The 17,363-nt window shown below is 37.7% G+C and overlaps 1 protein-coding gene across 6 annotated transcripts in view; it reads right to left on the bottom strand.

Annotated features, from left to right (window-relative positions):
• FOCAD (focadhesin) overlaps positions 1-17,363 on the bottom strand; it is a 274,352-nt gene that overhangs the window by 32,959 nt on the left and 224,030 nt on the right. For all 6 annotated transcript variants that reach the window (XR_005025293.2, XR_005025296.2, XR_005025295.2 and 3 more), the window contains 6 exons: positions 16,005-16,127; positions 15,441-15,518; positions 15,042-15,113; positions 13,652-13,754; positions 11,882-11,962; positions 921-1,049 (listed from right to left, as the gene is read on the bottom strand). Coding sequence is in view for 3 of the 6 variants with exons in the window: in XM_057498735.1 (XP_057354718.1) it covers positions 921-1,049; positions 11,882-11,962; positions 13,652-13,754; positions 15,042-15,113; positions 15,441-15,518; positions 16,005-16,127 (586 nt within the window). In the remaining 3 variants the exon portion in view is untranslated. The remainder of the gene's footprint in view (positions 1-920; positions 1,050-11,881; positions 11,963-13,651; positions 13,755-15,041; positions 15,114-15,440; positions 15,519-16,004; positions 16,128-17,363) is intronic.

The following is a 17,363-nucleotide window of genomic DNA, read 5'->3' as shown; positions in this document are numbered from 1 at the left end:
GGTGCCAAAAGCCAAGGAATGTGAGCAGCCTTTAGAAGCTGGAAAAGAGAAGGAAATGGATTCTTCCTGCTTTAGTCTCCTTGGGCAGCTATAACACCACTGCAGACTGGGCGGTCCATAAACAGCAATGTATTCCTCACAGTTCTGGAGGCTGCAAGTCCAAGATCAGGTACCAGCATGGCTGGGTTCTGGTGAGAATCCTTTTCTGGGTTGCAGACTGTTGACTTCTTGCTATGTCCTTGCATGGTGGGAGGGACGAGGGAGCTCTTGGGCCTCTTTCATAAAGACACAAATCTCATTCATGAGGCTCCACCCTCATGACCTAGTTTCCTCCCAAAGGCCCCACCCCCTGGCCCCACCACATTGGGGGCTAGGTCTTTAACAGATGAACCTGGGGGACATTCGGACCTGAGCGCTCCCTTAGGGTATCTAGGAAGGAATGTTGCTGTGCCAGTGCACTGATCTTAGCCCGGTGAGAACCAGGTTGCATGTTGTGCTCTACAGAACTATGGGACAATAATTTGTGTGCTTTCAGACACTAAGTCGTTGCTCAAGCATTAGCAGAAAACTAATGCAGCAGCCTGGGGGTACTCCTGAAGCCTGGGGCTCTGGAAATGCAGTTTGATGACCACCAGTCCAGGCTTTCTGAGACCTGTACATACACCCGGTGATGTGCACAGCTCGGTCAGGTATTGTTTGATGAATCCCTCTGGTCTGTGTCTTCAGGCCTCCTTCTCCCCACTCTCAGCTATTTATAAAGTGACTCTGTGAAAGTGACCCAGCTGTCACATCCAAGAAGACAAAGCTCAAGATGTCAAAGGTCTAGCAAGTTACTACGAGGCATGACACAGAATCTATTTTTCTCTTCAGGTCACATCCTAAAAGCAGAGTCTGAAAACCCAGAAACACTTAATATTTACCGAAGTTGAGCCTCATAAGTGGAGAGAGGAGCGCAGCCCAGTTCACAGGGGGGTACTGGTAGCTTTCTCCAACAGCTGCTATGGGCTTCATCACGACTTTGAGAAGCGAAGGAGGCACAGATTCAGGACCTGCAATGGGAAGGAAAAGAATAATGAAACACCTCGATAACATCATGATAGTGGAAAATGCAAATTTCTCCTTCCAATTTTAAAGGATTTGGTGTCACATCTTCAACTGCAGTCAATCCTTCAATTCTGTGCTCTTAATCTCAACCATATTTGTTCAAAACCATGCTCGCTCTGTTATTTTCTCTCTTAAATGCCTCTAGTATCTCCCTCTTGTCTGGATAGGGATATTCCACATTGCCACTTAACTGTCTCCTACACTGTCTCCTGTCTTTTCATCCAGCTTTCTAAACAGAGTAATTATCTTTAAGAAGATAAAAACAGCTAATATTTCCTAACTCATTCTATAAGACAGCACTACACTAATACCAAAATGAAAGACATAACAAGCAACCTAGAGACCATGAACATAGAAAATTAATTTAAAAATATTAATATCTAAAAGTATTAATAATATAGATAACAATGTATAGAATATTAATAAGTAATTTAGATAACAATTATAAAAAAGATCATACACCATGACCAAGTGGGATTTATCCCACATATGAATGGCTGGTTCAACATTTGAATATCATTTAATATAATCTATCACAACATTAGACTAAAGAAGAAAAATCACATGGATTGATTTTTCTAAATCAAAAGTTGCTAAAATCCAACACCAATTCATGATAAAAATTCTCAGTAAACCTAAAACACAGGGAGCTTCATCAACCTAATAAAGAATATCTACAAAAATCCTACAGCTAACATGATACTTAGGGGTGAAAAATTAGGAGTAGAGTTTATTCCCTTAGATTTCTGGGAAACATAAGAATCTTTGCAATAAATATCTTAACTTTTGAGTCAGTTGAAGTGTCACAGCTTTCTAATAAAAAGTGTCACTATTCTCTAATAAAAAGCACTCTAACATAATTGCTGTCTAGCTATTGGACCCAGTCCATTTAAACTGCCCCTACAAAAATTTTAATTGCTATGCAAATGCCAAATTAAAGGGCATTTTTTTTCAATCCTTCCATACTTTTCCATCTAAAGCTGTATCGTGCTCTCATTCTTGAAGTAAATGTTTTTCTAAACTTCTGTTTTTCCTCTGCTGAGTCTCACTGCCTGAGTTCATTTACTCTCACAGTTGCACACACTACTGTAAGATTACTGTATGACCAGTAAACTCATACTTCTAATTCAGGCCTCTCTCTTATGTTTTAGACTATAATGTCCAACCAGACTGGTCTCAAAAACCAGCATGTTTTCTTAGACTAGCCATCACCTAACCTACCTCCTTACCTTTGCCTCTGCTATCTCAGCAAAGTAAAATCAGTGGTGTGCCTTCCAGTGATGTTTTTCTCCCTGCCAACATATACATTTTTGCTTTTTGAAAATGTTAAAAGCTCAAGGCACATGCCATTCTTTTGTGTTGTATTACCAGCAACTGAAGCTTTATTTCTATTTCATCTTGAGATGTAATGCTAGGAGTGCAAGAAATACTACAGGAAGTAAAAACTGCTTTACAAGAAGAATTTTGACAAAAAAGTAAACATATTCATAAATACATTCCTTCTTTTTTTTTATATATAAAAATTGTTTTATTTGGTGTTTATTAAAAAGCTGAAAATAGTATTAAGTATATCACCCCTGACATTCAAAATGAATCACAGAAATATGACAGTAACTGGTGCCTTGTCAGAGACAAACAACACATTTAAGGTCTCAGTAATACTAACCAATTATCTATTTATTTATTTATTTTCTGTATCATTAATATACAATTACATGAGCAATTATGGTTACTAGACTCCCCCCATTATCATGTTCCCATCACATAACCCATTACAGTCACTGTCCATCAGCGCAGTGAGATGCTATAGAGTTACTACTTGTCTTCTCTGTTATACTGCCTTCCCCGTACCCCCCCACCCCCACAATGTGTGTACTAATCATAATGCCTCTTATTATCCTTCTCCCTCCCTTCCCACCCATCCTCCCCAGTCCTTTTCCCTTTGGTAACTGTTAGTCCATTCTTGGGTTCTGTGATTCTGCTGCTGTTTTGTTCCTTCAGTTTTTGCTTTGTTCTTATACTTCACAGATGAGTTAAATCATTTGGTACTTGTCTTTCTCTGACTGGCTTATTTCACTGAGCATAATACCCTCTAGCTCCATCCATGTTGTTGCAAATGGTAGGATTTGTTTTCTTCTTATGGCTGAATAATATTCCATTGTGTATATGTACCACCTCTTCTTTATCCATTCATCTACTGATGACACTTAGGTTGCTTCCATTTCGTGGCTATTGTAAATAGTGCTGCAATAAACATAGGGGTGCATCTGTCTTTTTCAAACTGGGCTGCTACATTCTTAGGGTAAATTCCTAGGAGTGGAATTCCTAGGTGAAATGGTATTTCTATTTTGAGTTTTTTGAGGAACCTTCATACTGCTTTCCACAATGGTTGAACTAATTTACATTCCCACCAGCAGTGTAGAGGGTTCCCCTTTTTCCACATCCTCACCCACATTTGTAGTTATTTGTCTTTTGGATGTTGGCCATCCTAACTGGTGTGAGGTGATATCTCATTGTGGTTTTAATTTGCATTTCCCTGATAATTAGCGATGTGGAGCATCTTTTCATGTGCCTGTTGGCCATCTGAATTTCTTCTTTGGAGAACTGTCTATTCAGCTCCTCTACCCATTTTTTAATTGGCTTATTTGCTTTTTGTTTGTTGAGGTGTGTGGCTCTTTATATATTTTGGATGTGAACCCCTTACTGGATGTCATTTATGAATATTTTCTCCCATACTGTAGGATGTCTTTTTGTTCTACTGATGGTGTCCTTTGCTGTACAGAAGCATTTTAGTTTGATGTAGTCCCATGTGTTCATTTTTGCTTTTGTTTCCCTTGCTTGGGGAGATATGTTCATGAAGAAGTTGCTCATGTTTATGTAACATGCTCCTTCTTTCAACCATTAATTGAGTATCTATCAGGCACCAGGCACTGTTCAACCAGTGGAGACAGTGTTGAACCAGACAGAATAGGTCCTTATACTCACGGAGCTTATATTCTACTGAGAGGACAGGCAAGGAAAAATTAGGTGATAAAAATGCAAATAATGTTATAAGAATTAACTGGTTGGCTATTTACATAACTCTGTACTGATCACACACATACATGGCAACTGGCCTTACACAATGTTGGTTACAAATTGGAGTCTTTGATTTCACAAACAAAAGTTAAACTGCTTCTTTGTGGTCCTTTTGGTTCATTATTTATGGAAATGGCCTGATGAATGGGCAGACAGTAAATATCTATGCATAGAATTACTTTTCTATTTGGGTCATGAAATAATTCTGTATTGAAAAACTTCCATTTATAAGCATATTTTTATTAAAAACTTTCTCAGGTCAAGTGTTTTCAAAATTATGTAAGATTTTCTTACAGGTTCTTCTACAGAATTCACTATAGAAATCTTGTGGTTTCCAGAAAATTGAGGGAAATCAGGAAAGCTATTCAATCTGTTTCCTAACACCAGGACCAATGGAAATATGACCATTTTACAGATGTTTTATTGCTTAGATATTGAGCTCTCCCTTGACAGGACACAGAACTTCTACCAATAACTGCATTTTACTATGCACTTTACATGTTGCCCCCATACTCTTTAGAATTGACCTGATACACAAGCAAGTGTCAGAAACAAAGAGAATTTGTAAATGGAGCATAGGGTTGAAAATCAAGTACATGCTATAATGCAATAAATCTTCCACTTCTAAAAGGGCAGAGAATCAGTACCGAGCAGCTTAACTAGCAGATTTTCCACCATATTTGCAAGTAACAAATTCTGACACTAACTGGAATGAAAGGAATTACAGTAACTGTTAGGAATGGAGAAAATACTTGGCAGCTCCACGTATTTGGGGGGAGGCATGGAAAGAGAGGGCGTTCCAAAATGGGAGAACGGAGTCAGTTCCTTCTCCAGAAATCTTCCGCAATGGACACAAGAATCCAAATCTAGGCAATGGGAATGGTCAGGTCCCTTAATATACTGCTTTATCTTTCATACAAGGGCCTTAGATAAAAAGAAATACTGGAATGCTTTATAGACAGTGGATTTGGAACTGAGAAGGCCTACAAGTACTTGTTAAAAGGATCCAGATGTTTTAAAATCTGGATACAAAGTTGCTTTAAATCTCTCATCCACTTGACAGCCTCAAAGAACCCTGGTATAAATGGCATATCCGAACAAAATGCATTACAACAGGACCCATTATCACACATACTTTGGCTACACAGAGGATCAGATTTCACTGCCATAATGCACATACGTAATTGCTACAGTAAAAGTCTGGTAACAAGCAGGCGAACAGCCAGTGGTGTATGTATTCCCCATCACCAGCACTTCATTTGCAGAGTGTGGACATGACTTTACTTTCTCCTTCTTCAGTGTTGTTTAGAAGCAACTTAGCTTAGAATTATCCAGCACATATATAGGCTTAAAGCTGCAGATCAACAAATATTTGAAAACTACTACATGCCGAGTACTCTTTTCTAAGCATTTAGGATAAAACAGATTTTTTCCTGCCTTTGAGGAAATTACATTGTAATGGGAAAGAGAGACTTTAAAACAAAGACCCATAAAGATTTAGGCAAATAATTACATATATGTAAAGTTCTATGGAAAACATGTAAGAAAGTATCCCATAAGAAATCTACTCTGACACATCCAGGAATCCTCCCTCTTCTCTCACTGCGGAAAGGATGTTTAAACCAGGATAGAAAGGATGAGCAGTCTTTTTCCAGACAAAGTTCTTTGAAAACACAGGTAGAGATAATTACAGCATGGCATATTTGTGAGGACTAAGAGTGCTTAGCCTCCTGCCAGAAACCATTCTATAATCAAGACAGCTGTTGAATACAGTTGATGATTCTGATGTTAGATATTAAGAGTTGGTAGGACGTTCTGTCTTAAGACCAAGTACCTCAGAGTTATCAGAAACAAAACATCCCTGGGCTCCTTAGCACCCAGAAGGCAGCCAAGTAGGGTGGCTGTGGCCCAGCGGGGACACAAGATTGGTTACATACAGGGAGACTCAGCAAATCACTGAGAATAATGGGTGCTAGGTTTCCTACCATCAGAGAAGAAAGTTACAAATGTGAAAAGAGGGAAAGGTAGGATGAATCCCGTGGGGCTAAACTAGATTTGGAGATACTGGTGTGAACTTAGGTTTTCAGTATATATATGTAGCTAGACACAGAAGTAGGTATACACACGCACGCATGTGAGAGAGAGAGAGAGAGAGAGAGAGAGAGAGAGAGAGAGAGAGAGAGAGAGAGAGAGAGAGAGAGAGAGAGAGACTGTGTGTAGTTTTAACTCTGTCCACCAAAAAGAAAGGCCTGGGAGAGTGATTACCTGAGTAGCAGGAGATAATTTGTACCTACGTCTTAGCTTCTTAGTATCATTCTCCACTAAAAGGAACCTGAGCAAGCTGGCTATTACAGGACCACACAACACAAGCCTGGAACATGCCCTTGTGCCACAAGAAGGGAAGTTCTCAAAGAATGATGGGGTTGTGTCAAAAGGACACAAGAGCCAACAGAAGGAGGAGCTTGCTGATCTTATCTGTAACAATTTGAGGATCAGAATAATGAATAATTATGTATTATACAATAATGAATTGTATAATATACAGTTAACTAAAATAGGAATTGAGGGGTCCCCAGTAACAGAAAGAAAGGAATGAAGGCAGGGAGGGAGGAAGGGTGCAGGTCTTCCTTAGTAGAAATGCCTACTAAAAAACATAGGTGGAATCATGCAATTTTAAGAATCACCTTCTGGCAGTGATCACAGGAACAGTTAATTCGGGCAAGAAAACATCACTGGATAATAAAACCAGTGGATGAAAGTAGGATGAAAATGGGATAGTCATAAAGTTTCAAAATTTCTCCACACAAAATATTTACTGATGATAAAGGGAAAATAAAAACGTTACAGTGGAGAAACCTGGGAGATACCCCCTTACCCCAGCAATCAGAGGTGGCATTTCTGGTGAAGGGACAGACGTGGTGTTCTGCCTGCTGGGAGCCAGTGGGAAGAGCAGAGCTCCCTTTCTGGGGTATTCCTGCCAAAGAGGACTGCCTGACTCACATGAGGAACTTACATGAGCCCCAAAGAGATGAGTGCTGGATAAAATAACTGGTTTCTCCTCTTAAAACATGTTGAAGCCAAGAAAGACAAGAATGACTGAGGAACTGCCCCAGACTGAAGGGGTTTGAAGAGATGTGACAAAAAAGTACTGTGTGAAATACTGGATTAAATTATTTTTCTGCTAAAGGCAGCATTTGCACTGACAGTGAAACTTAAATAGGGTCTCTGGATGAAAGCAATACAGGAGTTCTATGGCTGTTTTCTCCTTTTTGTAATTTTTAAGTTATTTCAAAATAAAAAGAAAAGAGGAACATTTTTAAAAGAAACTCTCCAAAGTTTCATAAAAAAAAAACCTTTTCAAATAGTAAATACATGCAAAAATGTTCATTCCTTCTGGCAATTAAATGCAAATTAAAGCAATCTTAAGGTATCACTTTATACCTGTCAGGTTTTTTGTAAGCACTGTTACATAAAGTGACCCATAAGCTCATAGTCATTACATAACTCTATAAAGAAGATTCCGTTATTTCTTCACTTTACAGGAAACAGTTCTGGCTTAGAGATATAAGTGGCTTGCCTGAAGTTACACAGCAAGGAAGCAGGAGAGGTGGTATGAACCCAGGCAGACTGACTCCCATGCTTGTAACAGCTATCACACACTGCTTTGCATATTCACACAGCACGGAGGCACTGAAATCTGGTACAATCCTTTTGAAGAGCAATCCTTTTGAATGAGGCCATGCTACCCCTGTAGTCACCAAATCTTCAGACTCTTGCCTATTAGTAAATTGTTGAGAATTTATCCTAAGGAAAGCTATATGCAGAAGACAGGAAGCTACATGCTTAAAGATAATAGAAAAATTTTAAATAACCAACAGAGAAGTTATTAATTATGATTCACCTTGATGGAATATTTTATATGTAAAAATTGTAACTATGGAGATATATGGAGAATAAGGACATATTTATAATATTAAGTTAAAAGATAAAAAGTATATGCATGCTTGGAAATATGTAAAACTTATATATGCATAAAAACAATGAATTAAAAAGTAAAATTCAAAAATGATAATAGCTGTTAGAGAATCATGGGATAATTGGTGACTTTTTTCCTTTCAAATATTTTCATTTATACCAAAAAATAGAAATTAAACACTCCCAAAATATATCCTATTAACACATGTCTACGAAAATGATGCAGGAATTCTTTTCATACTTTCCCCCAAGCCTCTTTTGGAGGAGATGCGTGGTGATTTTGTCTATTTACACGAAGAAGTGTTAATTTTTAAAAATCGGACTACAAAATAATATAAATTGTATGATTCAATACAACATCACACACACACATACCTAGGAGGATGAATATCAGAACATCTATTGTGGCTAACTACCATGCGGTGAGAGTACAGGGGGCTGTTTTTTTCTCTATATCATTTTTTAACTTAGTGTTATACAAATGTATTCATTTCTAATCATATTTGTTAAAATAATTACATAAGTACACTATTACTAAATAAAATACTTTAACACAATCTTGGCAACATAATTTCATCAGAAAAACAGGACAGCTTTTTCATGTTTATTCTACATGTAGAATTCACTAATTCTGCTCCTTTGGCTAAACTTGTCAACAGTTATTATCTCATGTTAACAGTCCAAAAATGGTCATTTGAAAATATACCTACCTATGGCTTATGCATATTAAGCCCAATACTTACACACACACATCACTGACCTATGAATTCATATCAAGAAGGAAATACCATTTTTAATGACGTTATTACAAAGGTTTAAATACAGTTTCCTCAAATTATACTTCTTACTGTGAATTTTAAAGCACACAGAACAATATGTTTAGAAAGTCACAGTCCCTGAAACAGAACAGTAAGAAAAATAATCTTAAATTATTAGGTAAAAATACCTCACATTAATACCAAAAAGAAATTATTATTTTTATTAAGTACTTAGTACATTTTAAATGGTTTATAAAAGAAGTAGATACAATCTTGAAATCTGAATATGCTATGAGGTTGAGGAAAAAATTAAGGATCAGAAGTCAGGAAAATGGATAAATGAATAGAAAAGAAGCAAAACCTAGTCAAAATTGAGCACTTAAGGGGAAAAAATAATTCCATGATAGAAGGAATTATATTATGAACAAAATTTAAGCCTAGCATAGTAAAAAAATGTACATAGGAATAGATAAAGACAATAAAAAGGTTAAGGAATAATACACCTGCTAGAAGAAGTCTAGTACTAATAGGGAAGAAGAATGCTACGAATTATAGCAAAACCCAGTTATATTCAAAACTATTAATGGAAGCCTTTAAAAACTAGAAGGCATCTCATTTATATGGTATGGTTTTGAAACACAGGCCCGTATAAAAGAGTAAACACCTTGTGTGCTCTTTCACATGAGTATTCAAGTGAGAAAACCCTTAAGCATTAGAAAGCAGGTTAATATATTCACCATCTCAGATCTGATTGGCTCAAGTTGAGATCATGATGTCCAATCTCAGGCTGGCGTAAGTGTGGATCAGGGATAACTCAACATATTTTTCTTCCTCTAATGAGTTATTACGTAGCATATAGACGCAATGAAGCCAGGCTACCCCTAAAGTTTTCTCTCTTCTGCCTATGTCCAGCGTGATTTTTATTCTCAAAAGCCACTTCTTCCTCAAAAGAGCTCACCAAAGTTGTCGTTCTTCCTATCAGCAGCCCCAGTGGGTTCTGGTGAGTGACATCCAGACATTTAAATTCAAAAGCTGCTGCAGAAGGGAGTTATTAAAATTCAAATGAGCTGGGCATATTGAAGAAGAAAATACTCGTTTGCATGCACACCTCCGCGTTTGGCCATCCCATTTAGACCCATAGAGCAGGGTTTGGTTTTGTTTTTGTAAATGGGCTTACGAGGCGGAGGTCAGCCTCCCACGGCCCCCACTCCTTTGGGGTCATAATTAGTAATGTGTAAGGCTGAATAGATTTTACTCTGAGTCTAGTCAGCAAACCTGACAATAAGGCAGACCTCTCCCACAACCTGAAAATGGTAAAAATCTGATTGGTAATATGGCTTTCTTTAATAGTTCATTTATCTACTGCAACATAGCTTTTTTAGCAAGATTGCACACAACATCACTGATGCCAGTTCCACCTGACTTTTCAGTTGTAGGGCAGAACATTCCCTGTTATGCCATGACTGCATAGTCATGAAAATATTACATTTGATCAAGAATTTCCCTCCAAATTCAGAAACAATTCACTTCTGCCAAGAAATATAGATCTGGGGAGCCAAAAATTACATTTTACTCAAAAAGAAAAAGAGTCCTCCACTAGATTTTAAGATTTTTCATTTTATTTTTCATGGAAATATCTCACATTATCATCATTTAAAAATTTTATAAAATACCAGTGAGCAAACTAACAAAAAAATAGAGCAAAAATATTTCTGGAATTATTCTGGCCATGGAAATTTCAGATGCTCCTTTAGTAAGAACTAAATTTCTTCCTAATGAAGCCATATCTATTATAATACATGTTTTAAATGGACTTCATTTATGGCAATCCAAACAATTACTCCACATTGTGTACTATATTGTAATATATGGCATGTTTATATATAAATATATCATGTACAACAATGACATAACCATACATCAATATTTACTGAGGCTATGTAAAAGCAAATCACGCCAACTCATGACCCTAGCATAATATCACAGTTTGTAAAACTTCAGAAACTAAAAGCTTTCATCTTCAAGATACTAGAGTAGTTTATGATCTAGAAGCTCCAGGATTACTGTGCCCAGTGGAAAATGACATACCTTTAACACTCCTTTCAATGGTAAGATTTTATTCTATCACTTCCATTAACTGAATTTGCTTCCTCCAAATTTCCTCATTTTAATTTTGAAAACTTTTTCTTTCTAAAATGGGGATGGTCTCGTTGTAATACACGCACTGGTTTTGCCTACACTGACTTAACCAGCCCAAAGAAGAACAAAACTAGCAAATATCAATGAAGGAATATTATATGAATGAAACTGGCTCCTAAGCCATAATGTGTTCAGTGGCTCCTCACAGCACTGAATACTAGATGTGTATATCATTAAAGAGCATTTTTTAAGTAACTTAGATGATATTATTCTGGCTCCAGTTAAAAACAGAAGACAATCTCTGTGTTCAGTTGTTTGTGCTCTAACATGGGAGGCAGCAGCAAGGAATCACAAAGAAACAAATGATTGCAGAGAAAGAGAACACAAACTAAAATAAAGAACTAGAACCATGATCCCAACAACTTGGAGTCATCAGACAAGGTTCAGGGTGAAGACCTACTTCCAAGTCAGGTTCTGGCATACGAATTACCCCCAGGCATGTTTTCTCCTTGTAGGTCATACTCACTTGAAATTGACAGGAAAAGTCATGTGTGCTTATACATCTGAAGTGGCCGCATGGACGGTTATGTCTTCACAGAGCCCTCCAAGATCAGGTATGGTGATTCCAAGAGAGTGAAGAGTTTGTATATTTACATACCACTTACTGTACTTGGCGTCCTGGTCATCTCTATTGCAAAGACGGTCTAACAGAAGAAACTATTCACCCCTTCAAACTTGTTATTGTTTAATTCTACAGAGGCAAGCCTTGGGCACACAACCTTAATGTGTAGAAAAAATATTAAAATTCAAGAAATGTGCTCACTTGCCTTTTTTTCCTCCTGTAATGAAGAAGTCAATGGCTGCTCTAATAAAACTGCTTTCAGGCAAATAGCTATAGTCAGTAGGAACTGTGGAGACAGAAATGATCAAATTAACCAGTGAACTTGGCAGGACTAATGAAGGAAAGATAATGATCTCATGCTGCCATATCAACCCAGCAACAAAGCAGAGATGTTTATGCTATTAATCTCAGCACGATACTCTGTGGTTTCAACTAATACCATTAGATTAAGTGACCAGCCTTGAAGTAATCACTTAGGCTATGCAAGCAAATCTAAAACGGTGGCAAACCTAGTAGAGGTGGAAAAAATCACAGGGGATGAAAACTTAAGTGGTTAAAAAAATCCTTTCCACATTGTCACATCAACGAGCTCCAATCCAGGGACCCTCAGTGTCTGCAAGAAGTCTTCTGGGCTTCTAGGCTGAGACCACCATTCTAGGGCCTACTTCAGGACATCCTGAATCAGATACATGAGCTATGTAAATACAATGATAAGTGTTACAGCCGCTAGGCTCTTACTGCATAAGGTGGGGACCTCTGAGTGACCAACATGGACAAATAACCAGATGTGGCTGCTGACCTGGAACAGTGAGGTAGTGACATTTATGCTAGTTGAGTCCTGGGAGTTTCCTAAATTCTTTTCTTCCCAGTCCCCCACAGTTGTTTCAGGAGATGGTTTTTACTGCCGTAAATGGCTCAACTGGAAAATTCCATCAGAAACTAGCTGTACTTTTCCAGACATACAATCATTTTGTTCCAAAGAATCTGGGCATAAGATGATTCCTCATGACCTGGCTTGAGTATACGTAGGCCAAACTGTGTGCCCCACAGTATTAATAACAATTAAAATACTATGCACAGAAGCAAAAGCCTGACATAAACATGGTATCTTACCAGGTCATTGTGAGAGCATTGCCCTTCAAAACTAGCATTACCAAAGGCTTCCAATATGACTAAGTCTATATTTTTCATTTTCCCATTTTAATATGACAGCTTCTAGCTGTCTAAAGTTCATTATGTTGGGAATGTTGCAGAACAATGTCCTGTTTCTCTTGCTAAGCAGTGACTGAAAGTGACAGTAATTACAGTGACCTGTGTTCATGGTAATGCTGTCTGTAGACTCTCTGCCAGGGAATATGTAAAACTAGGTTTTAATGAGGAATCTTTGGTACCCCTCTCTGGCCTGGGTCCAAGAGAGCCAGTGGGTCAAAATTCTTTAAATGTACTTACTCCATTATTTTCAAAGCAGGGGCCAGAAGAACTCCAGCCTTTTGATATATGAAGAGACTTTTAATGAAATATGAATATTATACAGACTATGATTACATCTAGTAAAATAAAAAGAATTCTGTTTCAAGCTTCAAGGACCTGGTTCCTAGTTTCTGGGTTTGTTACTAAACTAACTCTGTATGTATGTCATGTAATCTTTCTGAGACTTAGGTTCTTCATTTGTAATATATGGGATTAAACTCAATGTCTAACCTGTTCTCTAAGGGGACAGAGAGGAATAGTGAGAAGAACACTGGGCCTTAGAGGCCAACAGACCTGAGTGCAGACCTTGGGTCCACCAGTTACTGCCATGTGACCCCTAGCAAGTCAGGGAACCTGTCTGTAACCCATTTTCCTCTGATGTAAAATGGGGTGGTAATACCTGTTGTTTAGGGTTGTTGTGAAGATGAACACTCTTAACAAAGTACGTAGCCCCGAGTCAGCAACCCCTGCTTCCAGCCCCAGTGTTCTGTGCCTCCAGTCTTACCGGAGGTTCTGCTTTGATTTGAGGATAGTGTAGACAGATGAAGGTGCCCTAGAAGCCAGAGAGCATTTGACTGGAGACCAATCACCCCTGACACACTGATGACCTATGGATGAAAATGTAACAGTTCAATGATCAGGCAAGAGCCAAACTCCATTCAATCCAAACTCACAGAAAGTCACTATCTTTGATGAGGTGGTGGTGGTTTGATATGTAATGAGAAGTTCTATGACAAGACATACTATCACACTCTAATAGTCTAAACCTGGGACACATAGGTAATCAAGTGTTGCTGAATAAATGAATGAATGAATGAATGAGTGAGTCAATCATGACAGAAGGTACTAGTGGTTGTCTCAGGTTTCACAGATTAGCTTCAAAGGAATTTTCAAAAAAATGTGTAAAGAAAACTCAAAGTAATGAGGCGACAGTTACTTAAGACTAAAATGCCACAAAAAAAAGGAAGGAGATATTTTGTTTTCTTCTTTAAATAATGTTCTATTACTGCTTTATCATTCATAATAAGCACTTTCAATATATAGTTTTCATTTCTAGATTTTCTTCCAACTTTATAGCAGCTCAAGTTTAGCAGAATTCCTTCTTTGAGAATATTCATATTCATGCAAAAGAGTGTTTCTTCTGTACAGGTTTATGTTTGCTTTTAAAAGCAAGAATCACTAAAACCTCTTTATAAAGTAGGTAGTATAACCAGCTGTATTTTTACCAGAATGAAGACAAGCATGCTAACTGACTGACTAGGATGCAAAGTTCTATATATAGCAAGAATACCAATTATGCAGAGAATAAGAAGGCTTAAAAAGAAATGTAACCAAAGCAGTTGCTTTAGGGTTGGGACGACCATCAGGGATATTTTTTCCAGGTTCTTTCACTCAGTACATGCAAATTCTATGCAATAAGCACAATAATTTTTTAAGGATAAAAACTGTAAAATACAAGTCATTTCCTAGCAGATGAATATATTTATTCTCTAGCCACGAATAATGCTGACAATGATTTACCCAAATACTCACATCAGTGCTATCTGAACTAGTGCCTCTTGACCATTCTGCATAGGTATCTGCCCTGCCCTTTGATCACCTTCCATTTCTCCTTGTCCTGAGAGTCTGACATTCCTTGGAGGGTCAGGTTTAAATTTTTAAGGGAAACCAATGCCAACTTCAGCTAACTCAGAAATGCCAACTTTCTTTTTCTGCAGAGGCAGTGCAAGCTGTCAGGGAATGCAGGGTCACAGGCACTCTCAAGGCCCTCGAACTAATCATGAAAAACTAGCGATTTCCTGATTTTTCAACTAAGACTTTTTGTATCATGAAAAAAAGACAACAAAGGGGAATATCTATTTTCCCACCCAAGGATTTTAAATGCCTCCTCTCACCTGAGTTAAAGTTCTTATGACTTCATTCAGTCTGCCTTGAAACTCAGAGGTCTGGATAGCTTCTGACTTCAGCTGAAAGAAAAAGGAGAAATACCCATCCCAACATGAGGTTTTTCAGGTCAATCATCTTCCTTGTGCAGGGAACTCTGTGGAAGCTATATAAGGTGACTAGTTTAATTACTACAAACCAAATAAAATAAAGAACAAATCTGTATAGAGAGGATTCTTGACCAAGAGCAATTTTCCATATATCAAGCATTGAAAGGCCCAGTATAACCATTACCATGAGCATATATTCTTCTGTCCTTAGCATACTGACATACTGAGTATTTTCCCCTTGCTGTAGCTATGTACATATTTAGATTATTCCACCCACCCACCCACCTTTTTTTTTTTTACCTGCAATACATCCCCTTCAGAGCCTACCAAGGCCACCATGCCATGCAGAGCTGCCAGACAAACCATCGTGGGAGTACCCTAAAAACAAAGCATCACCATATGTCAAGAGGGAAACAAAACAGTCCTTGCATCTGAATTCTATAAAACCTACTGTATCATAGAGAAATAAACAGTCGAAATGGCACTAAATGTCTAGGGTTAACATAACCTGTATCACTGAACCAAAAAAGCAGCAGACTTGAATAAGTAACAGGTTAACATCGTTAGATCGTATGTAGCTTCTTGTTTTTTATTTTTCAGAACCACAATGTTGTGTTAAAATTAAAACACTGACAAAACAGCCAATTAAAAAAAAAACCTACAATGTATGACAGGATGTATCATTTATAAGGGGTTAAAAGTACATGTGTCTCTTTTATTTGAAATTACCTTTTTATTATTGTTATGCTATATAGCTTAGCAGCACCTATAAATGGTCCGATAGGTCCACCTATAAATGGCCCAATAAAGTAGCTCTTTTTCCTTCATGAAAATATAAAATAACACGTAGGAGGTGATGTCTACCTGTGCTAGGACAATTCTGATCCAAGCAGGAAGCAGTCTGTTGCCCAAGTCTTCAGCTTTTCCATGTCCACACACAGACAAACCGTGAACTATGTTTCCTAATGCCAGGGAAAAACCCGATGTCTGTTATAAATAAATAAAAACACAGGGTCAGAAAAAAGAACAGCACAGATCAGGAATGTTTATATACAGCAAACACCCTTTACTACTGACATGTTCTTTTGCCATCTGAAGACCAGAGATTTGCAGATTTTTAAAATCAAGTCTTTGGTTTGCAACAGAAACTACAGTCTAATTGCAAGGAATTCAGCTCCAATGAGTTGCTTATTTTAAGAAAATAATACTGGACTACTGAGAGACTTGGCTCAAATGATCCAAATTCTCAGAAGGGGGTCAGATAAAAATACCAAGGTAGATCACACAAACTTAGTCAACTCCCAAACAAGAGAAAATGTCCCCACATGAGCACAGCATATGCAAACTTCCACATTTTGGTGTTGCAAAACCTATTCAGAATGTAAGTGAGCAGGTATACAACCATCAACTAGTAACAGTACAATATGATATAAGCCCATACCCAGTGAATCCTGAGGTAACCCACTGTGGCCAATATTAAGGCTTTGGAGACACATAAAAAAAAAAATTCAATGGGGAAATGTTATAGCATCTGTTATCTGAGGGAACATTTTTTTTTTCAAATTTTTTACTGTGGTAAAATATATATATATATAATTTGCCATCTTAACCATTTTCAGCATACAGTTCAGTGGTATTAAGTATATGCATATTGTGCAGCCATCACCACCATCTCTCTCCAGACGTTTTTCATCTTTCCAAACTGGAACTCCACCCTCATTAAACAGTAACTCTCCCTTCTCCCCTCCCCAAGCCCGTCAAACATCATTCTACTTTCTGTCTTTATGCCTTTGACTACTCTAGGCACTGCATTAAGGAGAATCATACAGTGTTTGTCTTTTTGTGATCAGCCTATTTTGCTTGGCATAACGTCCTCAAGATTCTTCCATTTGTAGTGTATGTCAAAAGCTCCTTCCTTTTTAAAGCTGAATATTTCAGAGGGAACATTTTAAGAGTACTTAATCTAATTTACAGGTATTTAATTGCCCTTTACATATTCAGTCAAGAGCAGAGATTCTTTGCCTTGAATTTGCTGAGGTTCGCCAGTACCAGAGTCCTCTACATCTTCCTATCTTTGCAAATTTTTACTTCTAGCCTTACCTAACTCGAACTCCCTAGTCACATGTTTTCAGATTTGATAAATACAGAGCAATAGCTGGAGAAAGAGAAAAGCCTATCACACACTCTCAAAGAGAAAGAAATACCTACAAAAGATGATAAAAA

This window comes from Manis pentadactyla, chromosome 3 (genome assembly GCF_030020395.1).
Source record: "Manis pentadactyla isolate mManPen7 chromosome 3, mManPen7.hap1, whole genome shotgun sequence".
Lineage (NCBI taxonomy): Eukaryota > Metazoa > Chordata > Mammalia > Pholidota > Manidae > Manis > Manis pentadactyla.
Note: the sequence above shows the minus strand (reverse complement) of the source record. Positions and strands in the feature narration are given on the sequence as shown.